The 25,095-nt window shown below is 41.1% G+C and overlaps 3 protein-coding genes across 3 annotated transcripts; 1 reads left to right on the forward strand and 2 right to left on the reverse strand.

Annotated features, from left to right (window-relative positions):
* Positions 1-536: 536 nt before the first annotated feature.
* On the reverse strand, positions 537-2,623 carry LOC6566041 (extensin). The gene is made up of 3 exons (XM_043216053.1): positions 1,892-2,623; positions 832-1,825; positions 537-760 (listed from the first exon to the last, which is right to left on the reverse strand). The coding sequence occupies exons 1-3, from the start codon at positions 2,621-2,623 to the stop codon at positions 537-539; spliced, it is 1,950 nt and encodes a 649-aa protein (XP_043071988.1).
* A 1,652-nt stretch (positions 2,624-4,275) lies between these two features.
* Positions 4,276-5,671, reverse strand: LOC6566042 (2-methoxy-6-polyprenyl-1,4-benzoquinol methylase, mitochondrial). The gene is made up of 3 exons (XM_001992574.3): positions 5,419-5,671; positions 4,930-5,348; positions 4,276-4,849 (listed from the first exon to the last, which is right to left on the reverse strand). Exons 1-3 carry the CDS (start codon positions 5,543-5,545, stop codon positions 4,547-4,549), a joined length of 849 nt encoding a protein of 282 aa, XP_001992610.1. The 5' UTR covers positions 5,546-5,671; the 3' UTR covers positions 4,276-4,546.
* Positions 5,672-6,104: 433 nt separating this feature from the next.
* LOC6566043 (homeobox protein 5) lies at positions 6,105-24,786 on the forward strand. The gene is made up of 7 exons (XM_032739074.2): positions 6,105-6,659; positions 17,837-18,169; positions 18,659-18,792; positions 18,981-19,857; positions 20,398-20,775; positions 23,368-23,622; positions 24,064-24,786. The coding sequence occupies exons 2-7, from the start codon at positions 17,852-17,854 to the stop codon at positions 24,670-24,672; spliced, it is 2,571 nt and encodes an 856-aa protein (XP_032594965.2). The 5' UTR covers positions 6,105-6,659; positions 17,837-17,851; the 3' UTR covers positions 24,673-24,786.
* Positions 24,787-25,095: the final 309 nt, after the last annotated feature.

Consider the following 25,095-nt stretch of genomic DNA (forward strand, 5'->3'; position numbering starts at 1 on the left):
AATAAAGCTGCGCCAAGTTCAAGGTAAAAAGCTAAAACGACTAAAAGCTCATTTTGCTATTTTATGCAACGCATTTTAACGGTTTCACTTTCCCCACATTTGAGAAGCTTGTCAATGTGAGAATTAATAATTGTTTATTATCAATCAAATTATAATAATGCTTCATTGTAAAGTTAATATTTTTTTTTACAAATTTTCTCAAACAAGTCGTTTATTTTTTGTGATATATATATAAATCAAGAACAAATATATATGTTCTACATATTTGATGTATCTGTTGTTACTCCCCTCTATATATTTTGTACCTAGTGTTCTCTTATATCAAAATAGAATACATTTTTCTATTCCAACTTCTAAGTTCAATCTGATTAAGAAAAACTCTGTTATATTGTTTGATAAATAACTTAAAAAATAATCATTTATTATACATGGAAAGAATATCATAAAATTAGATGAATGCGATACAGTAAAAAAAAAAACAAAAAAAAGGAATGTTGATAATATGGACAAGATGGAGACCGTGGATCACTTTAGAATCAGTAGAGCTGATAGCCATGATGCTGTTGTTGTTGCTGTTGTTGTTGTTGTTGTTGCTGCTGTTGTTGTTGCTGTTGCTGCTGTTGTTGTTGCTTTTGTGCGAGATTGGCTTGGGCGAAAATGTGCTCGATTTCGGCATCGCTCAGCTGATCGAAGATGCCCTGAAAACTGTTTCCGGCGGCAGTCAGCTGTGCCACTTGGGTACCAGCTGGTGGTAGATAGCCTAAGGAGAGCAGAGAAAGAAAGATGGTCATAGAATAAAGTCAAGATGGTACAGCTAAATTTAGCATTTACCCTCAGCTGGTGCACTTCCGTAGGGTGGCAAAAGGGTTACGGATGGGCGACTGTGTGTTGCTGGTGGCTGATAGAAGATCGGCTTCCAGGGCTGTTGCGATTGTCCGGGTTGTGCGGGTTGCGGTGCGGGGAGAGCGGGCTGCTCGGGCTGCTCCGATTCCGGCCGTGGCGTGTTGGGTATCTGTGGTGAGGCGATCGCTGTGCCCGTCTCTGGCCGGACGGGTTGCGATCCGGGTAGTGGCACAATGCCGCCCGGAAATTGCGCTTCAGGCTGCACAAAAGTGGGCGGCTGCTGGGGCAGCGGTGGCTGGACGGCGGCCGGGAAGAATTGAGTGTTGGGCGGTGCAGCGGGAAAAGCGGGATTGATTGGGAAGGCGGGACGGGCGGGGAAAGTGGGACGTGCGGGGAAAGCAGGATTTGCTGGAAAAGCGGGACTAGCGGGAAAAGCGGGAATATCGGGAAAAGCGGGACTAGCCGCCACAGCAGGAACCGTAGGAATAACTGGAACAGCAGGAGTAGCGGGCACAACTGGAACAGCGGGTACAGCGGGAATAGTGGGCACAGGTGGAACGGCGGGGAGAACTGGAACGGCGGGAGTGCTAGGAATGCTGGGCACCTGTGGCAACTGTGGAAACTGTGACACCTGTATAAACGGGAACTGTGGAATACTAAACTGCGGAAACTGTGGAATTTGCGGTATCTGCGGAATCTGTGGAATCTGAGGAATCTGCTGAATATCTGGTATCTGTGGCACTTGCGGCACTTGTGGCACCTGTGGCACTTGTGGTATTACAGGCACATCTGGCGTGGGCTGCCCAGCAAATGGAGGTGTCGGAAATGGCTGGAAAACGGGAAACTCGGCGACCGGCGGACTGGCAGCGGCAAAACTAATACTCGGCTGCAAAGCAGGCAAAGGCTGTACCGGTTGTACGGGATGCACTGGCTGGACGGGTACCGCTGGTGGACCAGGTGCGATGGCCTGGACATAAGTGGGCTGCAAGCGATACATTTTGGGGATTAGAAAAAGCAGCAGCAGCTAATAAAATTATTGGTAATTTACCTGAACCGCTTGATGGAAGTGTAGGGGCCTCACAGGTCGATGCAGATGCTGATGCGGATAGTTGACACTGTAGGTGGAGACGAGAGCATTGCCGGGACGCAGCACATACGAAGGTGTTCCAGTGACTGCCGCTGCAATGCCGCCCACCGCAGGCAGACCCTGCAGAGCCGGTAGTGCTGGTAGTGCACCAGTCACAGCTGGTAGTGCACCAGTTACACCTGGTAGCACACCAGACACTGCTGGTGACAGTGCAGTAGCTGTGGGCAAAAAGCCCGCTGCTGCAGCAGGTGCATACGGTTTGATGTGATAGCCCGCCAACCCGGCCGGATACTTGACAAAACCGTGATGACGATGATGAGCGTGAGGTGGGGCAGCTGCAAAGAAGCTCGCACCAGCGGGTAGCTGCAAACTATAGCCATACTGGGCGGCATAGGTGCGGGCGGGCCAATGCGGTCCAAGTGCACCGCCACCATGAAGTATTCCACGCTTGTGCTTGCCCGTCTGCTCCTTCTCCTTGATGCCAATCTGATCGACAGCAGATGTCTCCGTTTCTGGCAGCGGTTGCTGCTGCTGCTCCGTGATGATAGTGGTTTCACTGCTGCCGCTGCTGGTTGTGGCCACTGTGCTGGGCGTAGTGCTCAGCAGACGACTCGAATGACGCAAACGGAGAGCGGCCTGAGCATAGTTGCCGTGGCAACCCAATAATGCGAACAGCAGCAGCATCCTGGCCATAATACCATAACTGCAACCCATCATGATTGGTAGTGCTTCTATTTAGTAATCCGTATTAGTTTCTTCTGCTTTTTAGCTTCGATTTACTTTCGATTTCGTTGTAGCTGTTGGTGGATTATGTCAACGCGGCGATTGTTGCCAAGAAAATGAAATGAACTTCCTTGGTGTTTCTTGTATTTATAAAGCGGATATCAACGGTGCTCCGCTGCCGATGACTGCCACTGCATACCAATTGGTGCACTATACAGCACGCACCACACTCTTACGCATACACACACACACACACCACTCTCATCGACATGACCAGCGGCAATTGGGCAGTTTATGACTTTTACGCGGCCATTTCACCTGACCCAACGATGGATTATGCTAACGTCAAGCAGCATTATCAACCCCTCCCCTCTCCCCGCCCCGTGCCACCATACCTGCCCCCACCCTATCTAATGCACAGTGGGTCGAAATGCATCAGCCAGCATTTGAAGAGGACATATTAGAGAACAATCTAATTAAAGAAATCAGCTAAAGAACATTTGTTTAATCTTGTTATTTTATCATTATTATTGAAAAATTAGAAAAATGTTTATAATTATTCTGCTTACAAGTAAAATATATATATGCGAGAATCGTGTTATTTAACTAAAGCAACACAGCTTTAAATTCTATTTCCGTTTCAATTGATTTATATATTTTCTCTCTCTCTCTCTCTCTCTCTCTCTGTAACTCTTTCCCTCTCCGGTATCTTTTGATATCACCTTTAGGAATATTGGACAAATCATAAGCATTGTGCACCTGACAGTGGAGTACAGGAAAGATGGGCTATCTGACTGTGGTTGTATCCCACTGTTGCTTGCCTGTCTGTCTGTCGGTCTGTGTGTCTACCTGTACAGGTATGCATGCATCGCACGTTTCTTCACGTACTGCGAACAAAAATTGAAAGAAAAAAACTTTTGTTTTCATTTTGCATGTTCCGCATTTGTTGGTGTTGTTATTCTTGTAATGGCACATTTCACTTTTAGGCGCTAGACAATAAATAAAAGAGGGGGTGAGGAGTGGTGATTGGTGAGCGGGGTGCGGGGTAGTGGTGCCCAAAAAGGTAACTCTTGATAGTTTATGTTCATGTATAGCCTTTTATGACTCGGTTACATCACCAAAATGCATACCCATCAAAATTGTTGGCCACCAAAAACTGGGCCAACAATTAAAACTAACAAAGTGCAGCAGGGGGGACAAAAAAACAAATTACTTAAAATACTTCGATAAACTAGCAATTAGGTTTAGTGTGTATGTGTTTGTGTGTGTGTGATTATGTGTATGGAACTCCAATTGATTTTTATGGCATTTTTTCAAGCGATTTGATTTTGATTTTATTTCGTTTCGTTTGCCTTAGATTAAAATTCAACATTCACACGCATAAATTTCACTTGCACTAAATTTGATGATTTACAGCGGTGAGGAAGGAAGGGAAGGGAAGGGGAGAGGAGAGGAGGGCGAACAAACTCTTGCGAGGGTGTGGTTCAAGGGGAATGAGTAATTCGCATTATATCACAAATGAATTTTCAATTAGCCCACATTTTCACTTTGGGAACTTTTGGAAATCTGTAAATATAATTTCTTAAAATGTAAGCCCCCAAAAATAAATACACATATATATATAAATACGTTCCGTCAAGGTCTTTCCCAAGCTTGCCAAAAACTTATAAACCCATAAATTGCTTGGCACATGTAATATGTTGACCATGTTTATCCAAAAAACTTTAATTTTAACAAGCAAGGAAACAATAAAAAAAAAGGGTGAACAAAAAAACCAGTTACAAAACGTGTTTAGCATGTTTAACAAGATGACAGCTGGACTCGCAGCGTAGTAAATAATAATAATAATAATAATATTAAACTCTAATAGGAATTCAGTGTGGTTCAGTACAACTACAGCTTAAAGCCAGAGTGTATGCTGACTACGCCAAACGTTAGATTCTCATAGGTCGCATGAACAAAGCCCGCGTTCTCGATCATGCTCTTGAACTGATCCTGGCGCGGAAATCGTCGTATGCTCTCCACAAGGTACTGATATGCCTGCCATTGTCCAGCCAGCAGTTGACCCATCGGTGGTATCACCTGAAATGAGTACTGATCGTACAGCCACTGCATCGTCTCATTTGTCAGATGACTGAACTCCAAGCACATGAAGCGACCACCTGGCTGCAGCACCCGATATGCCTCGCTAAGCACCTACAAATTTATTTATTAGTATATAGATACAAGCTTTTACTTAACGTTTTTAATCTTTGGCTTTATCTCTATTAACCTACCTTATCTACGTGGGTGCAATTGCGTATGCCAAAGGCAATTGTGTAGGCTGTGAAGCTATCGCTTTGGAAGGGCAGCTTCTCGGCATCGGCACACTGCCAATCGATGCTGGAATTGGACAACCGCTCAGCAGTCAATCCTTGCTGGCGTGCTCGCTCCTCGCCCACGTTCAGCATATGCTGATTGATGTCGGAGATGGTGACGTGACTTTTCCGCCCCTGGTGATTGGGCTGTTTCTCGAGGTACTTCAGATATCGAAAACTAATATCACCCGTGCCGCCAGCCATGTCTAAGAGACGCATGCCATGCGTCGGACCAAGTCGCTCAATGAAGATGTCCTTCCACACACGATGGATGCCCAGCGACATTGCATCGTTCATTGTATCGTAGGACTGGGCCACCTGCTCAAACACCTGATGCACTGGATTGCCAGCAAATATGATGGTTTCAGTTTCGGTTTTAATCATTATTATTTTGTTTATATCGCTCACCTTTTTGCTCCTTTTCGGATTCCTTTACCGTTTGGTAGCCGAAATGTGTAGTCTGTTCTGATGCAGTTGCCGCCGTGCGGCTAAGCGTAATCCGGGCCAGATTCAATAATTTACGTGTACTTTGCATTGTTATTTAATTCAGCTTACAATGTAATTTACCAAATCACAAATGTACTACAGAAATTATTATGAAATAATAATAAATCGGTCGCAGTCAACGGCGGTAACAGCAGCGAACAGCTGTTGTCTCAATGCAATACAAGTCGCTGTTATTTCACACAATTTATCGATATATATCGCTAAGTGCACCAGATTGAGCAGATCGCGTTAACATAGCAACTCTCTGTTGCCCATTTACATCAAAATAGACAAAAGCTTACCGTTATTTTGAAATATGCCTTCAATTTTTTAGATGTTAAGTGACAAAGTACATGTAATAATAGGTAATTCGCCACAAGGCCCATAAAAGATAAGACATATTACATGTTTGACATTAATTAGGCACCAAATGAGGAAGGCGACCAACGACAGTTACAATTCTGATGAATTCAAAAGTACATCAGTTTGCTCATAAACAAAAACGAATATGATAGTTCGATAACATCGTATTCGATATTATATGCGAAGCAGTAAAGCTGGTATTCTGCAACTGGCCAACTACGGTCACACCGGTTAGTCAGCCGTTCAATTTGTTGCTGACATTCAAGCGATAAAGTTGTGCATCGTCCTTTACCGTCGCTCATTGCCTCAGTTGTTTTCTGTTTTTTTTTGTTTGTTATGCGCGCCGGCTGTTTAAATATCAAACGATCGCCAAAAAACAAGACTTTTATTTTGCAAAATTCAAGCGCACTTTTTGTTCAATTTTTTTTTGCTTATTCTGCTGTCTGTATTTTTGTGTATGTGTGAAAAATATAAAATATTTATGAATTGTGAATATTGTTGCCATGCCGCATACGGAGTAATAATAATATAAAATATGCACCTGTCTCCCAGTAGTCAGTGAAGCCTGAAGAGCCAAGCCACAAAAGTGTAAAGTGCACTCGCCAGCAAAGCTTTTGAAAAACAACCAATACAAAAACGAAAACAAAACAAAGAGGCGGAAAGCAACAAAAACAACAACGACAACAAGAAATTTGCAACTCGAGAATTTTTGCGCTCCAATTGCAGAAGAGCTATTGTTGTTGTTATTGTTGTTGTTGGGTGTGTTTGTCTTCTTCTGCTAAGCAACCAACACAAATGAGGTAAGTAAACAGACACACTAACAACCACACACACACACACTTCACAGCCTGCATTAAATACTCAACTCCAACGCCCATCGCAATTTTACAACACTTGTAATTTGAAGCCCATTTTCTTTTTGTTGTTGTTGCTTGTTTATTTCTGCTTAAGTCTGAAGTTGCCAGATTGTTAAGCCGCCTAACGGAATGACATCGTTTTTTTTTTTGTGTCATTTTCTGTATTGTATTTTTCTATGCTTCTGTTGTCGTCTTATGTTATTTTGATTTTGTACTTTTAGGCAACACACACAAAAGTGCGTTAATTGCGTGCGGCCTTCAATTATATGTGGCTTAACACAAAAATGTTGTAGCCGTCATCATAAATAATTTATTTATTTGCTCCAGATTTACTAACTACGTTTTCTGTAGCGCTCAATGCAACTAGAAAGTTCTATTCAGCCACACAAAATTGATTATGATTATGATTGCCTTTGCCCCGATTGATGTATTGCTGTATTGACCGATTGGTGCCTTGCGGCCGCTTTTCGCTTATGCAATTTTGGCCATTTTTTCAATCAATGTTAGCCAAAATACGAAATTTGTGCAACAGCAAAAGACTTTCGAATGGCGTCGTTTTGGCCACCTGTTGTTGTTGTTGTTGTTGTTGTTGTTGTTGATATTGTTGTGGCTGTTGTGGGCCAATCGAATAATTGCATTTCCTGGCCAGTCGTCATCGTCATCATCATCATCTCATCAGTTTGTTATCATCATCATTACGCTGACGTTAATTGTGTTTTAATTATCAGGCGTTATTCAAGCTGGTCACACTGCATACTTGCAAATTGTGGCAAAACCGTATTGCAAAATGCAACAAATGCAAAATACGCCAAGTAGCCAACTAACCGACTAGCGGATACCTTGTGTGCTGTCCGCATTATTGATTGATTACCCATCGCGTATTTATCTTCCATAGCCTGCAGATACATTTTGCAATAACACCAGCAAATTTCAGTTCGAAATGCTTATCAAAAAAAAAAAAAAAAAGAAACAAAAGTTAAGAAATTAAGCTTATATTATATCTTCATTAACTTTTATTCGTGATTATGCGTTGACTATTTTCACAAAAAAATACTGCAAGTCTCAAGCATTATAAATATAACATCAGAATGCATAATACGAAATGCCAATTCGTGTTTGCAAGCGTATCTCGCAGATACACAAAATTGAAATTATAAAAATGCTGCTGTTTTTGTTGTTGTTATTTGCTGTTGTTGCAGGCGGCCCCACAAAAGGCTCCTTTTGTAATTCAAAACTGCCGGCAAACTGACAAAAACAAGCAGCAACAAAACTGCAACCAGTTGAACGCCCAGCGGCCCAGTCGCCCAGTCCCCCAATCCTGGTTGCTTTACACAGAGAACAATTGTGATATTTAAATCAAGAACGATTTACTCAACATAAGCCTAACCAAGATTAAACATTAAAAATCCACAATACAAGTCAAAGTCACAAGTCTAAAAAATCAATTTGGGAAAATTCGAAACTTTTTGTTTTTCAAATGATCTTAATTCAAGTTGAAAGAATACATTAAGCAAGCTGAAATATCATATTTAAAGTGCGTTTTTGATTGCTTGGCAATACTAAATTAGTAAAACTAATTCAAATTTCAGACTAATCAAATCGTACATAAAATAATAGTTTTTGTCTTTAGATATTTTAATCTTGCCAAACTTTACAAATGGGAATTGTGGGGAATTTGACTTGAACTTTTCTCTCTCTGTGCCAATTGCCCAGCCAGTTGGCCGCTTTAGACGGCATTTTTGTTAACAGTCCGACAGACGGACAGATTAAGTTGCGGACTGGTTGGTTAGTTGGTTGGCGGACTGGCGAATTGGCATTTGTAGGATAAGCAGCCGACCAAAGCAAACCAAAGCAATGCAAAGCGAGCCAGTTTTACAACAAACACTACAACAAAAGCAGCCGACTAACTAAACAATTTCAATTGTTTTTGCTGTTGTTGTTGTTGCTGTTTTTGTTGTTGTTTTTGTTGTTAATGCCTTGGAGCAAGGGTGTTCGTAAGATATGCGCAAAGTGCATGTAAATATTATAATGCATGCAACAAAAAGCAAAGGGAAGGTATAAAAACACGCGAAATGAAGCCACACACACACATATATACATATACACATACACATACACATGCGCATACATTCACACACACACACATACATAACTCATAATGAAGTGTCATGCCACTGCATAAAAAGAAGATCTGCGGGAAATGTAGTTAAAGTTATCTAATACCAAGCACCATCAAAAAATAAAGAAAACTACCAGCAACAGTTATCTGAGCCACAACGAATATTGCATACTCTTGTAGAACGTCAATATTAAAGTTATATGTTGTAGTAGTCCGACTTTGATGTTGCTTTTAGGCCTACATCTTATGAACTTGTAAGAAATGAGTTTAGACGGGATACCTTCGTATCTTGGTCTCTATTGGATTCTATGACAACTATATGCCAACAGCAACAAGACGAATCCATGCCAATTCGCAAACCGACGAACATGTCTATATCGACTGGGCTGGGATGATGCTGATCAAGAATATACATATACAGTTTAAAAGTCTCTCTCTCCTTCTGGGTCTAATTAAACAACTATTTCGTCCAGTGTACAGGCTCCACTTAGTCTCAGCTGTACACAAATGTAGCAGCGTATCTTGTTCTAACCAGTTTCGACTTTTCATATTAAATGCGGGCATTTTTGCCACTGCAATTTGACAATTGCAGCAGCGGAGGAACAGGCCCAAAGAGAGAGAGAGAGGGAGAGAGAAAGATAGAGGTGGGGGAGAAAGGGAGGAGTTGGAGTGGGGTTGTCTGAGATTGCTGGCAACTTTCGCTAGAGAATATTTGCCTTCGCCTTCTTTTGTATTATTTTTTGTCTTCACTGTGCAGCTGAGTTACCAGAGGCGTAAGAAATGCCACGCCCCAATCCCCAATCCAGTTTTGTGGGGCAGACATCGAGATTTTGTATTACATTGCCTGGCAGCTGCACGCCGCCAGCTGTTTGCAACGCAATACGCCGTCAATCCTGCGACTGCTGTGTGTGTGTGTTGCCCACAGAAAATAAAAACGCGTGGGCAAACGAAAGACTCAGGCAGCAAACTTGCCGCACTTCAATTAAAATAATAATAATAATAACAACAACAACAACAACAGCAGCAGCAAGAGCAGTGGCAGCAGCAGCTGCGAACCACCAATTTATGCAAAACAATTCAATTCAATTTTTGCCACCACTCGTCGGTCATTTACCCGCACAATCGCATTAGGGCGCAACAACAGCAGCAGCAACAACAACAGCAGCAGCAACAACAACAACAGCAACTACAACAAACGTACTTGAAACAAAAGTTTCGTGTCACGCCTCAAAAATAAATAAATAAAAGCATCGACGCGTCGATCGTTTCACACGCTGCTTGTGCGGCATGCTGCATGCTGCATGCTGGATGCTGCATACTGCAAGTGGGAGGCAGCTGCTGCTGCTGCTGCTGCAGGTGTGTGGGAATCTTGGCAAATAGCAAAAGTTCAATAGCATCGCATCACAGCAGCCAGCATCATTAACAACAACAGCAGCTGCAAGCAACTTTTGCTGCAAGATACACTCGCAAAAAGTTTTCAGCTTGGCAATTTGTGCACAGCGAGAAAAGAATCAAACATTTCGTGCCAAAGGTGCACAATTATTTTGATTAATTGATTTAAGCGCACTTTTACTATGGCATAAACAATTTTTACCCCCCCCCCCCCTCCGCCTCCGCCTCCCCGACCCCTTTGACCCGTCACCCGAGTGTGGCCATTGACTGATGCAAGCGACTTCAATGTGGCATTAATCAGACAAGCACAGCAATCTTCGCACAGAGCGATGAAGACGTTTATTTCTTGGCTTGTTTCTCTCCCATCGCTCCGCATTGCACGCAAATCCATTTCCAACAAATAGCAGATACCAACCACCAGCCCAACCACCTCCCTCTACTCCCCCTTCGCCACTATTCCTATTATTATTGCAATTATTGCTGCTGCTGGAGTGTTGCTGCTGTGTTTGTTACTGCTGCTGCTGTTATTGTTGTTATTGCTGCTGTGATTGTTGCTGTTGCTGTTGCTATTGCTATTGCTATTGTCCCATTGCCATATATGAGTCGCTTTTAATCGCACGCCTGGCGCAAGCGCCCAATTTGCTCGCGATTTTAATGTGTATGTCCCCACCACCCAATCACCCCCATTATCCATTAAATAATATGGGATGTTGTGTAAAATGGGTGTATGTAATACGCTTTGATAGAGGCATCTCCGATCTCCGATCTCTTTTCTCCCTTCACAGTGCTCTGCCTAACTAATAACTAGAAGAGCAACACATATCAAAATTGTATTCTTGATTCCAATAGGTAAACTAAGCATATTTTCCTTTGTTTCGGAAAGAAACTCCTATTGATGGAGTCAACCAAAGTTAAGGAGTTTAGTTCAAAATATAGAATATATAATTGATTTAGATCAGAATACCCACATTCCCCGACAATCGTTTAGTATCGAATTGTCCACAAATTGTAAAATTTAAAATCCTTTCTTTTATTTTCAATTATTTGTTGTATTTAGAAATTGAGACATTTTTACAAAAATGTTATATAAATCATTAAGATTCATTTTAAAAGATAACGATAATTGTCTATACATTTATATAATAATAATTATATACATAATAATACTACTAATTAGAATCATAGTTTTATTTTATAAAAAAAAGACAATTTCTGAAACTTGAATTGCTGGCAAAGAATTTTCACTTATTTTCAGACGAGTATTTCATTATGATCTCAAAGAGGACAGAGTATGTGCTAGTCGGCTATAGTATCTGCTTATCTGTTTTGGGGCTTAAGTATTGTTGTCCATTTGGGCAACATGAGCGTTGCATAAGCTCTGACGGTTCCGACTAATTGTTGCTGCTGCTGCTGCTGCTGCGGCTGGTGGGTGAAAGCGCGCCAGAAAGACAGCCAGCCAGCCAGCCAGCCAGTCAGTCAGTCAGTCAAAGAGTCAGTCAGTCAGGTAGCCAAGCCAGCATCCTTTTTGGTTGGACGCACCCAGCTGCTGCCGCCTGTCTGTGTGTCGCCACCCCCGCTGTCGCTTCAGCGCGCTTGGCCTGCCAATGTTCTGCAATTAAAATGAGGCACATGCAACATGACGCGAGACGACAACGACAACGACAACGATACCAGACGACGGCAACGGCAACGGCAACGCCAGACGTTGCGATATCAAGTAAAAGTCGCAGACAGCTTTCTCCAAGGAGCAGCCTGCCGCCTGCCTGTCAACTGCCACAAGCTTTTGCTGTAGCTGCTGCTGTTTTTGTTGCTGTAGTTGTGGTTGTTGCATGCAGCTGCTTCTGCTTCCTTGCCCAAATGCAGCATCACGATTATATATACCATGTGCAGCATCCTCCTCGTCGCTGTCTGTCTGGCTGTCTTTCTGTATCTCTCTCTCTTCTTTTTTTGTTGTGGCATAACCCACGTTGACATTGCACACACACATACACATACATACATATATATATATATATATATATATATAAATCTGGTGATAAGTTTTGCCAATTTCACCAGAAAAATGCTACATGCTGAGTGCAGGCTGTGGTAGGAGAGGCGAGGTGTGGGGTGGGTAGGGGGGAGCAGGGGGGTTAAATTCGACAATTTGTCACGTTGTTGCTGTGGTTGCTGTTTTTGTTGGTTAGTCGTGCGTTTATTTATTTGCTTGGCTGATTGGGCCGCCGCAGCAGCGGAAGTAAAAGCCGCTAAAGCCTGCAGGTGCGCATCCACAGTTAAACACACAACCACACACTCAGTCACGTGTTGTGTGTGTGTGTGTGTGTGTGTGTGTGTGTGTGTGTGTGTGTGTGTGTCTGTCTGTCTGTCTGTGTTTAATTCGACAATTGCTCACATCGCGCACAAATTTCTCTTTTATTTATGGCAAATTTCTTTTGTCTAAATCTCACGACACAAAATCAAATATTAAAATAATGCACATTGAATAACAACACACAAAAACAACAGCAGCAACAGCATCATCAACGGCAACAACGACAACGACAACCACAACTAAAAAACAGCTAAACAAATATGACGTGTAAATATTTTAGTATTTGATTTCATATATATATCTTCTTTTTTTTTCTTCTTTTGTGTTAATTAAAATATATATGTATATATATATATATGTATATGTATGTCCGCTGCTTTGTTAAATTTTGCACATAATTAAAGCAAGCGCTGCCTTTGTCAGCACTTTATTTTTGCCACTGTGGTTTTTCTTTCTATTTGTGTTGTTTTTTACTATCGTTTTGCATTGCATGCCAAATCAAATGACTTGGGCAATAAACTTGCTGGCGAAGCGATGCTGCAAAGCAGAACACTTGCCTCATTAGGCAGCGCATAACTTGCGCTGGCGAAGATGGCAAAGTGTGTCTGTGTGTATGTGTGTGTGTGTGTCTGTGTGTGTCTGTGTGTGTGTGTGTGTGTGGTGGGGAGCGGTGTCAGGTGTAGTCAGCTAGTTTAATGAGCTGTCAATGGCAAAGTCGTCACTTGTGTGGCTGGCTTTTTCATTGCTTTCATTGACTTGCCACAACACACTTTAAGCAAAGTGATTTTTATTTATTTTTTGTTTTGCTTGCAACTGGGTCTTGCTATTATTTATATTTGATATAATTATAAATATTGCTTAGGCCAATGAAAAGATGTTAACCAATTCTGTAAGTTCTTAAATTAATTTAATTTAATTTACTTACTTTTTTTTTAATTTTCAACAACTATTCTAAAAATGTGTTTAGATATTTTGGCTGGCAGGCGTTGGGGCAGGAAAACAAAAAGACATGCAGCTGAAATAAACATCAATCAGAGTTGAGCACCATCATCAATGATGATTGATAACCTTTGTGTATTCCATAGATCATAGACTACCACCGATATCATAGTCATCCACTTGATTGCCACTTGAAAGCTTGAAAGAGCATTCCAATCGACAAAGAGAGAGAGAGAAAGAGACTCTCAAGAGACAGTCCCCTTTCATCATTATCAGCAACCGAACATACGTCCGTCATTCGTCGTTCGTCATTGACATCCGTTGTTGTTGTTGCTGTTGCTGTTGTTGTTGTTGTTGTTGGCGGCTTCTTTGATAGATGCAGAGTTGAGAGTTGGAGTCAAAGTTGGAGTTGGAGTCATGTGTCCAGCTAATCACAAAAGCCGCAATCGCAACCGCATTGATCATAATTACGATGATAATCAGCAGAGCAGAGTCTGCCACAAATTATTTGGCAGTTACAATTACAAGCAATGAGATATCTGTGGAAAGTCTTGTACACAGAAAAAAAAACAAAAAAAACAATAACTAAAACGTGCTTGCATAAATTATGTTTCTTTTACCACTAAATTTCAAGACTAATTTGTGCTAAGTATTTCTTGTATGGATGTATTCAACAAGCAAATTTGTCTGAGTTCGAGAAAAGTTAATTTCCGAAACAAGTTTCAGATATTTATGGGAATAGAAAACAATTATACCGTTTGACTTAAGGGAGGAAGTGGATCTGGATCACTAGGTAAATCAGATGCTCTAAAAATAGCAAAGAAAATGCAATTAAAATTGAAGTTTTAGCTAACTTCAATCAAATATTATTTGACTGATCTTAAGTCTGATCTTTAAATTAAAGAACAGATATTATGCTGTTATTTTACTCTCTGTGTATGCTTGGATTATTTTTCAGTTTGTTGTTGTTGTTGTTGTTGTAACTGGCCTTTCACCTGCACTTTAAGCCGGGTTTCAACTTGCTTACTGTGCAATTAGTTCTAACGACTCGCCATTTCCGGCCACGCCCACTCGTTACATTTCTCTCGCCACTGGCCGCCACTCGGTGCGCATTTTATTTATATTGTTGTTGACATTTGTTTCGCTTCGCTTTGCAATTGAAAAAAATAAAAAACAATTGTTGTTGTAGATGTTGTTGTTGTTGTTGTTGATGTTGTCGCTGCCTTGACCGCATGACTGTCATGGCTGATGATTTTAATTTATGTGTACAAATTCAAGTCGAAATTTCCATAGAAGTCGTTAAAGCTGCTCTTTTTTCTCTTCTGCATCTGGCATCTGCTTGAAAGAAATTTGTTGGACAACAACAGCAACAGCAAAAATAGCCAAACTTTATTACAAGTAATTCTCGTTAGCTTGTTGCGTTGTTGTCGTTCTTCCTCTACTTCTTCTCCTCCTCTGTTTTCTTAATCTGCTCTGCTGCTACTTCTCCCGCTTTTTTCCTTTGCTTTTTTGAGACCAACAAAAAAAAAAGGCAGCTGTAATTATTTTTGCCGGTCTTTTTTTAATCGTGACTTTCTCTACATGCGGGCATCAAAATAATATATGTTTTTGTGTGTTTAGTTGTTGTTGTTGTTATTGTTGTTGCTCTTTTTATGCACTCGCATTTACAGCTCTTATAAAAGTCCAGCCTCCAAGAAAATTATAATAAAAAAACAAACAAAAAAAAAGCAAAAACTGTGCCCCAGCCAACCCCAGCTTGAATGTGTTTCACTTCACTTGAATGATCTCCAGTTCATCACGTAGCATTCAACTAGTGGTTCTCATTGTTTCTGCTGTTGTGCGTGACATGTGCTTTACTAGTTGGATTTTAGTGTCAAATTCAAATTGTCGCAAGACTCGAACAATTGAGTTCAATTGCGAAAATTTCACTTGAAGTGCAGATAAACCGAAACAAAATTATCAGCTGTGGATCAGACAATTGAAGAAAGAACAATAAAGTACACATCTGTCTTATTGTCCATCTAAATTCCATTTGACAGCTATATATAAATATAGACATTGCACATTTTGCAAGACGATTTGTTCTTTGAATTCTGTCACAAATAATAACCCTCTTTGGAGATCCGCTTGGTTCCCTCGACTCTATTATTCTTAGTTATTATTTCTAAGTGTTTATTGTAAGCTAAACCCATTGAAAATGGTTGAGGAGTGAATAATAATGTTATGCAAACAGTCTATGACAGCCAAAAGAAGCCAGCTAGAGTATATATATTCTTGATCATTATCAACAGTCGAATCGATCTCTAAGTTCTACAAACTTCTTATTTGGAATATAAGTTCTCGCATACCAAATGCAGATAAAGGGTAGTCAATTTGATCGATAACTTCGCCCATTGCTGCATTGTTTGACATCATTTATTAAAGTTGGCTGAGAAGCATGGAAGAAATTTGAATTTGCATATATACCAAATTACACAGAAGACGGCCTAAACACTTTCTGCAAACATAAAGCGGAAATTCGAACGACAACATTTTTGCATACATTTTTATATGTATTTGTATTTATTTGCAGCCGTAATTATTACTGATGTTATGCACAATCCAAGACAATTTGCCGCCACATATTTACCATCGTTTAGTGTTGTCCCTGCCCCTTTTCTTTTATTTACCCCCCTCCACCCCTCTGCGTCCCCAACCGAGCCACTCGTTTCGCACGCCCTTCTATTACACCAAGTTTGTTGCCTAAGTCTTTCGTTTTGCTGTGCTCGTTTATATTTTTGTTGTTGCTTTTGCGCTGGGGTCGTAAGTGACTTGAACTTTTGTGCCTGGGCTACCATTTTGGCGTTATGAAAGATTTGAGCATAAATGATTTATAGTGCCACATAAACAGTTAATAAATACGTTGTAAGTCAACAACAGCAGCAACAACAACAACAACAAACAACATTATAACTTTAACGGAATCTCAAAAGGAAAACCAAAACAAAAAAACCTAAAATTGTGCATAATTTCAATAATAAATTTCTATAATTTTCAACTTGTTTGTTGCCTGTCGATTTGTCGATGGTTGTTATTGTTGTTGTTGTTATTGTTGTTGTTGTTTGCCGTCGGTTGCTGTTGTCGCTGTTATTTTTATTGCCCCTTGCTGCAAGTGAAGCGTAGAATTACGTGAAAGAAAAGTGAAATTATGCACCGAATGCCAATCGCAGCAACAAGTTGTTGCTACACTTGTTGTTGTTGCCGCTGCCGCTACTGTTGCTGCTGCTGTTGCTGCTATCTCTGCTGCTGCTGGTGCTGCTGCTGGTGCTGCTACTGGTGGCTGTGTGTGTGGTGCGTGAAAGCAGCCAAAACGCTGAGCATTGAGAGTCGCCTCATTCGATGCGTGCGACCCAATTTCGAAACTCAATTGCAAGTTCAAGTTTCTTCCATTTGTAATATACCCTTTAAACGAGTCGCTTGGTATGACAAATTGATTAATAGCTTTGGGTTACGTTAGTTTTGGGCTTAGGCAATCCGACTATCTTACTTAATCTCTAACTTATTGATATGATTTCAGTGTATTAGACCATTGGTTAAATAATATATAATTATTGTTTAGATTCGTATCGTGGTAGTTGGAAGTTGGTAAATTACCTGCTTCACGGCATCTTTCCCATTGATTGAGATGAGTGGAGAAGTGGGTCTTGTAACTCAACTTTGTTGAGGAACTTATATAATTTAAATTACTTATAATTTAAATGTCTTCAAATATTGTTATGAAATCGAATACTTATGTATTATCTTCTTGATCAACAATTCTTATATACCTTGTGGTCAATAGACGCATTCATAATTTGAAATGAAGAATACTCAAGTCATTTTGTTGCTGTCATTTTCATTCTCATTTCTTAAGACACGTTCTCGATTTAAGATTTTTAAGCTTAGTTAGGGTTGTAAGATAATGTCGATAACACCACATATCTGCCACAACTTTGAAGCTAGAGTGCGGTAAACTTAAAGGTGTACATTATGCTGATTCATTTAAAGAACGACATTTAAATATCACTATCATGACTTGTCCTTCCCGCATCCTAAAGCACACTCATTCAGCTAGCGTAACCAAATGCCTATTCAATGGCCAAGTCACGCCTAACAAAAAAGCGTATTCCTCATTCGGTTCGGGCTGACGGCGATGTTCTCATTTGTGTTTTTTGTTGTGTGTGCGATGTGTGTGTTTTTGTTGAAGCTGTTTGCTCAAAGCACATTCTTTCACTTCTCAATGTTGGCACGCAATACACGTCTTCATATTTATTCTCTATGTATACTTCCACTTCCACGTTAATGATCCCTCCCTCCACCCTCCTCCCTTTCTCTTTGCAGTTGTGGTCTGAGGCAATGATGATGATGATGTCGACGTCGACGTCGATGACTGACTGCAGCAGCAGCAGCATGCAAGGATCGACAACGAGTAGCGCCTCCAGCGATGTGATGACACTGACCACCACAGCGGCATCATCGTGGTGTGCGATGCCGTCGAGCACGCGTCTGCGTGTAGTGCGACTGGTGCGGCCGCATCAGCGACGGCTGCTTGTGGTGCCGCCGGAGCGTAGTGCCACCTTTGGATTTGCGGTTCGCGGTGGCAAGGAGCATGGCATCGGTTTCTTTGTCTCGCACGTTGAGCATGGGGGCGAGGCGCAGCTGAAGGGCTTGCGCGTAAGTGGGTCACAGCCACAGTGGGTCAAGTCATGTCACGTATCTCGTATACAGCACCACATAGCCGTCTACGTGACGACAACACCCACAAATAAATTATAGGTCTCAAAACTTAGAAAATCGCCAACACTTTTTTTTTGTGTTGCTTTTTTGTTATTCTTTTTTTTAGCAAGTGAATTTCTGAAGCGAGAGTTTTAGCTATAAAAAAAAAAAAGATTTCTTAATTTATTGAAAGGGTTTAAGTTCATTTTGAAAATTATATTAAAGCAAGTGAATTTCTAAAATCAGAGCTTCTTTTTCTAAAATATATTTTATCTGTGGAAGAGTTTTAAATTATTATTATTTATTGTGTAATTTTTCATCAAATGAATTTCTAAAACCAAAGCTATTACACTTAAAATATTTCGGAATATGATTTGAATATTAAATGGAATTTCTGCACTCTTAACTCCCTTTCATCCGTTTTAATTTGGTGTTCACTTTTCACAGATTGGCGATCAGATCTTGCGCATCAATGGCTATCGACTGGAGGATGCGGTGCACAAGGAGTTCATACAGCTGGTGGCCAGCCAGGATCGTGTCACGCTCAAGGTGCGCGGCGTTGGAATGCTGCCAGTCAAGGAGTACGTAACACATCAACACAGATTTTACAAATTTATATTCGTAGTCAGCTGTTCTCCTTTCCATTGAAGTTGATCAGCAATTATCAATCATCAATTATCGAACTTTTAAAGTTCGAAGCAGTAGCAGAGCAATATTGCTATTGATTTCAATACTTCTTTCAGCCAACTAATTGAGAATTTTCTTCCAGGCAACCGGATGAGCGTCTCTCCTGGAGCGTTGTAAAGCTGCCCAGCGTAAGCGGAACACCGTCAGAGAGTTCATTCAAGACGACGACGACAGGGACGGGTTCGGGTTCGGGCACGGGGACGGGAATGGGAATGGGGACGGGAGAACGTCGAACGGCCAGTCGTGAGATAAATGTGGTGCTGCATGTGGCACCCCGCACTAAACTGGGTCTTGGCATCTGCAAGGGACCCGAATGGAAACCCGGCATCTTTGTGCAGTTCACCAAGGAGCGGAGTGTGGCGCGGGAGGCGGGTTTGCGGCCGGGCGATCAAATCCTCAGCGTGAACAGCATCGATTTCTCCGATGTGCTCTTCAGCGAGGCAGTCGCTGTGATGAAGGGCTCCAGCCAGCTGGATATGGTGGTGCGCACCGCTGCCGGCTGTGATCTGTTCCCAGGTGAATCCAGCGGCTACAACAGCTCCGCCAGCTCGGTGACGGGCGATCAGAGTCCCTGCTGGGCGGACGCCAAATCCAAGCGACTGACAGCGGTCCGCGAGGAACCCACCCAGCAGCAGCAGCAGCAGCAATCCTCCAATGGCGGCGGTGTGCAAATGCACAAGCAACTCAACAAGACAATCATTAAGCTGACAGAGAATGGCACCTCCATCAACAACACCTACATAGCCAATGCCAATGACCAGCAGCAACAGTCCGTGGAACAACACCTATCCGTCAGCCGCAGCACCACAATGCGACGCAGCTGCTCGGCGACAGCGCCTGCACCACCCCCACCAGCAGCCATGACCAACTCTGCCAGCAGCAGCAGTGCCGGAGGCGGAGGCGGCAACAGCAGCAGTCTCTCTAGTGCCATAACCGAGGAGCTCAAGAAACGCAAAGAGGTGAGCTGATATACCCTGTAAATAACGCTTAAAACGCTTGCACAGGAAACTATAATTTGGTCGTAAAGCTTGTAACGCTCTAAATAAAATTTAGCTTCTTGTCGGACAAATCTTTGGTTTTTCTAAGGTAGCCGTTTCTTTTTTGCCTCGGGCTCAAATCATTTGCAACTTGATTAAAATTCAAACTCGAAAAATTCTCAATTGAAAACAGTTGCGGAATAAGCCAAGTTCGATTGTCTTTCCCTTTTTACTGATAGTAAAAGTAAAAGTTCCTGAAATGATCTAGAAATATAACTTATAACAGAATTGAAGCATGCAATTTATGAACTACTTTTACTGAAGTAACTACTTAATTTCTAAAGAGTATTTGTTACTTCATTCAAGCACTTATGTGCTTATTTAAAAAGTAGATATTTGACTGACGAATCTTTAGTTGACTGTTTATTGTACTAGAAATAATAATAAGACAGAAATCAACGAATCGTTTGGTTTTCACTTTGTGTTCTGATTGTTTCTAATTGTTTCTATTATTGTTTGCAGAAGCAGCAGCAGCAACAGCAGCAGCAGCAACCACAACAACAGGTGGGGCAACCACGCAGCAGCCACTTGAGTCGAGGCAAAGATCGAGATGAGCGAATTGAAGATCGCTCGCACAACAAACAGAACAGCAACAACAATAACAACAGCGGCAGCAGCAGCAGCAGCAGCAACCGCAGCGTTGCACAAGTGTCGCATAAGCGTGAACGCACCACAAGCTCAGGCCGAGCTGGATGTGTTGGTGGAGGAGCAAATGGTGGCAACAGTGGTGCAGCGGTTGGTGCAACTGCAACTGGCGATCAGCACACGGCGCTGATGGATGAATTTAAGCGGGCGCATCAGCGCATGTTTAGGAACGGGTTCCATGAGAGCGAGCACAAGGTGAGCAGCCAAAAACCCAACTCACACACGCACACACACACACACATTTATTGTTGTTATTGCTACACAGAGAGAAACAAAAAGCGTTATGTATTCTGTACTATATTTGTGGCAAAGTCTTTGTCACAATGTTATGCACAATTCTTGAGCCAAGTGTGGCAAGCTTATAATTCTTTATATATATATTTCTTAATCTCAGCAAATTATTAATTATATTGAAATGTATACTTGAATCAAGTAAGTATTGAAGTGTACACAGAAAAATTAATAAATAATATGTCAAATAAATTCAAAATTAACAAATAACAAAGTAAATTGTCTTGGCTTGCACAAAAAGAAGAAGAAGCTTCAGTTCATTATACATTCACGTTCGATTTTCTTCGATTATATGTTATATAATTCCCAAAAGATCTCGCAATGTTTTTTAAAAGAGTCTCAAAATGTTGTATTTTCGCATTGATAACAAATCGTAGCTGGATGGAGCATTTTGTACTCTCCGAATTTCCGTATTGGTTTTTATTTCTTTTCACTGTTTTGTGAACAATTGTTGCATTGTTGCAACACACACACACACACAGAAGTAGCAGCAGCTGCAGCAACAACAAATGCGCTGGCTACTTGTAAAGGTCAAGAGAGCTGCGGAGTTGCACTTGTTGCCAATTATTGTTGTTGGCTGTTAGTTGATTGTTAGCCACGTGAAGTATTTGTTGTAGCCACTTGAATGAGGGCACAACAAATGAGTAGGACAGAGATGGAAAAGAGTACTGTGGGACAGAGGGAAAGAGGAATAACTGAACAGTTGCGGCAGCTGCAAATTGCAATTGATCGACTCAAACTTACTCATGGAATACATATTTCCTATTCCCTCCGATTTTGAAAAAACAATAAATAATTTGTACTTTCTTTTAGAAATAAAGCTGAACAGAATTGAATTCATGAAAAGTAGAAATGTTCCTTTATAATCCACAATTAGAATACCCTCTACAAGGGTAAAACATACAAGTAAAAAGGGATTATCTGATAAGTCAGGTACAGCGGAATATACTATTATATTACACTTGGCAACAGAGCAAAAATAGTGCTATAGTCGATGACGCTGAGCTAGTAGATACCCTGTACTTGCTTGGCTCTAAGGTTACCTAAATCGATTATGCACTTCAAATTGAATAAATATGTGAGAAATACAAAAGATATAAAGGTCAACCATAGCACGAGATAATATATAATTAATTAATTGGAATATATGTGAATTTTGATATGTATATTCCTATATACCTATTATTATCCTACCCTTCCAGGGTATACAAATGTGTACGTCACATGCAGTACTGCGTATGCAATGCAATTTTAGTGCTTTTCCAGTGAAAAATAATAATGTATACCCTAATCTAAGTGTGTGTTCAGCAAACACATGCCTTACAAGCAAACGCCAGAGTATTGCATTACGTATACGTACTCATATTATTTACCTTAGAAAAGTACTAGATAGATTAGCTTAACATCATCATAATACATATTGATTATTTGCAAAAAATAATGCCCATTTCTGAGCACTAGTTGCACAATGCACAATATTTACTAATAATAACTACGACTTATTCAACTCAATTTAAAATTCTATTTTTTGCCCGAAATTTTTGACTTGAAATATGATATACACATGTCTGTTGTTGTTGTTGTCTTTTTCTCAGTGTATTGTTTGTCCAGTGACCTTGTCTGACTGGGTTATTTGTTGATTGTTTTCGTAGCTGAAAGCTTGACGTTTATACAAATTAGTTGGCTTTCCCTTTATTTTGGGCACACAGTATTATCTTATTGCAACAATGACAAGTGGTTGTCAGCAGCACCACAGCAAATGACTCACAACACACACACACACACACACTCAACCAAATAGAGACAGGTGTGTGGGTGTGGATGGGTATGTGGATGTGTGTGTGTGTGTGGATGTGTGTGCTGCTCAATGAGGTGTGCTCTTATCTTATCACACAACACAACACAACACAGTGCTGCCGCTGTTGCCGTTGCCAGCAAAGCTCTGGAGCTGCTTGAAACGCTCTCTCGCTGGCTCGGTGGCGTCCAGTCGACCAAGTTATTCAGCGGCGTCAACAGCTAACAACAGTGATAAACAACAACAACAGCAAGAACAACATCAACAACAGCAAGAACAACATCAACAACAGCAGCAGCAAGAACATCAATAACAACTAACAGCAATTAGAAGTCGTATTGCTCTTAATAGTTGAGAGCTATTAATTGTTTGAAATGAGTTTGCTACGTGCCAAAAATGGTGGCGCTGCCGGCGGCAACGATGGGCGTGCCAGCGATATGCCAACGATGCGTCCCGTTAGCATGGGTCGCCCATTGGTTGTCATGTCCACCTATGAGGTACAATTAACAACAGCATTCAATTCCCATCAACGTCCATCCATTTATCCATCCATCCATCCATCCATCCATCCATCCATCCATCAATTATCATCATCGTCAATAGTCAATCTTTCGAGTCTTTCAAGGCCAACGCAATTTGTTAAATCGTTTTCGATTTTTATTATGGCTTTTATTGTTTTTCTTTTCTTTTCGTTTGTGCAGGAACGCGGCGAGACACTAAAACGCACTTCGATAATGCCCGATGATAGCTGCTATCGCAACAGCACCAACAACAACAGCACCAACAACAACAGCACCAACAACAACAGCAACAACAACAAGAGCACCAACAACAACAGCAACAACAAAATGAGCAACAAAAACAGCAACGGAAGCAATCGCATGTCGCTGCTTAACGGCAACAACAACAACAACAGCAGCCACAATATGAATGGAACGCTGGAATTACCGCCACCGGTAAGTGTAATTGTGGTGCATACACTCAAAGAAAAAGCAAACAATAAAACTTTCATCTTAAGAACCACACAAATCGCCCTGCAAAACCAGTTATACAATTTTTTGCAATTTTTTTTTTAAATAAATAATAAAAAAAGAAGCAGCAATTTCATTGGAAATGCATTCAGCTGGAAATTGTAAAACTATTTGTTTAATTAATGCATGCATGTGAAATTTACCGTTTAATAACTTCATTTGTGTTTATAGAGTTGCCACGCTGGCAACTCTATTTATATAAATTATTATTAAATATTATTTTGAGACTAGTTTCTCGGCTGCTCTTCTTTAGCTATTAATTAATTTGTTAGTTATTGTCGCCACGATAGCAGCTCACTCTTTTTATCTAAATAATAATACTCAGCTATCTTACAAAAATGCTCATCTATTTTTATCTCGCTCTAGCCGCCGCAATTTGCCAATCCGCTCAAGCTAAGCATTCCCAATGGCAATGGCAATGGCAATGGAAAGAGCAAGATGACGACGACGACGACGTCAACGTTGACGTCGCCGCGAACGCAAGCGTTGTCGCCTGTGCGCAGTCCTGGCATCAATATTGGAGGCGGCTTACGTGCGCCAGCCACGCCCCAGCCGGACTATGATGCCGCAGCGACAGTTCAGCTGCGCAGCAATGCAACAGCGCCAATGACAGCAACCACACCAACAGCATCATCTGCAGCTGCAACAGCAGCAGCAGCAGCAGCAGCAGCAGCGTCAAATGGCAGTCAGCAGCAGCAGCAGCAGCAGCAGCGACGCACATTGCGCCTGGGCACCGTTACAATTGGAGAATACGGCGAGCAGCAGCGTGCTGGCAGCCGTGAAACTCTTCGCAAAATGCCATCCATTGGTAGCGGGAGTGGAAACGGCGCTCAAACAAACGGCATACTCAAAAATGGCAACCGCAGCAGCGCCAGCTTCAACAACAACAACAGCAGCAGCAACAACAACAGCAGCAGCAGCAACAACAACAGCAGCAGCAGTCGCCAGCAGCAGACCATTAAGTTTGGCAACTGACGACTGGTGGGCGCCAATTGCAACGTAGCCGTAAAATCATTTGTGCAATATGCTTTGCTGACAGTACAAAAACAAACACAAAAAAACACAAAAAAAAATCAAATGAAATGCGAGCGGTTTATTTTATATTTATATATTTTTTTTATACCATATTTTAAAAGATAATTGCATATATATATATATATATATATAAATTTTTTTTTTTGTATTAATATATTAATTTGTTGAATATTTGTTAATATTATTTAACAATTAAATGCTTAGTTGCTAATATTTAATGTACGTAATAACTATACGTAAACTATAACCTAATACCTAACCCTATACATATAGTATATATTCTATATATATATATAAATAACGATTTGTAATAAAAAGCGAAAGCAGACAGACAAAAAAAAATATGGCACAACAAGTCTTTGA

This window comes from Drosophila grimshawi, unplaced genomic scaffold, assembly GCF_018153295.1.
Source record: "Drosophila grimshawi isolate 15287-2541.00 unplaced genomic scaffold, ASM1815329v1 contig_848, whole genome shotgun sequence".
NCBI classification, from domain to species: domain Eukaryota; kingdom Metazoa; phylum Arthropoda; class Insecta; order Diptera; family Drosophilidae; genus Drosophila; species Drosophila grimshawi.

Coding starts and splice junctions, on each gene's coding strand:
- LOC6566041 (XM_043216053.1), bottom strand. CDS start 2,623: ATGGCCAGGATGCTGCTGCTGTTCGCATTATTGGGTTGCCACGGCAAC. Junction 1,826..1,891: donor ACTTCCATCAAGCGGTTCAG/GTAAATTACCAA, acceptor TATCGCTTGCAG/CCCACTTATGTCCAGGCCAT. Junction 761..831: donor CGGAAGTGCACCAGCTGAGG/GTAAATGCTAAA, acceptor TGCTCTCCTTAG/GCTATCTACCACCAGCTGGT.
- LOC6566042 (XM_001992574.3), bottom strand. CDS start 5,545: ATGCAAAGTACACGTAAATTATTGAATCTGGCCCGGATTACGCTTAGC. Junction 5,349..5,418: donor ATCCGAAAAGGAGCAAAAAG/GTGAGCGATATA, acceptor CTGGCAATCCAG/TGCATCAGGTGTTTGAGCAG. Junction 4,850..4,929: donor ATTGCACCCACGTAGATAAG/GTAGGTTAATAG, acceptor ATAAATTTGTAG/GTGCTTAGCGAGGCATATCG.
- LOC6566043 (XM_032739074.2), top strand. CDS start 17,852: ATGATGATGATGATGTCGACGTCGACGTCGATGACTGACTGCAGCAGC. Junction 18,170..18,658: donor CGCAGCTGAAGGGCTTGCGC/GTAAGTGGGTCA, acceptor CACTTTTCACAG/ATTGGCGATCAGATCTTGCG. Junction 19,858..20,397: donor AGCTCAAGAAACGCAAAGAG/GTGAGCTGATAT, acceptor TATTGTTTGCAG/AAGCAGCAGCAGCAACAGCA.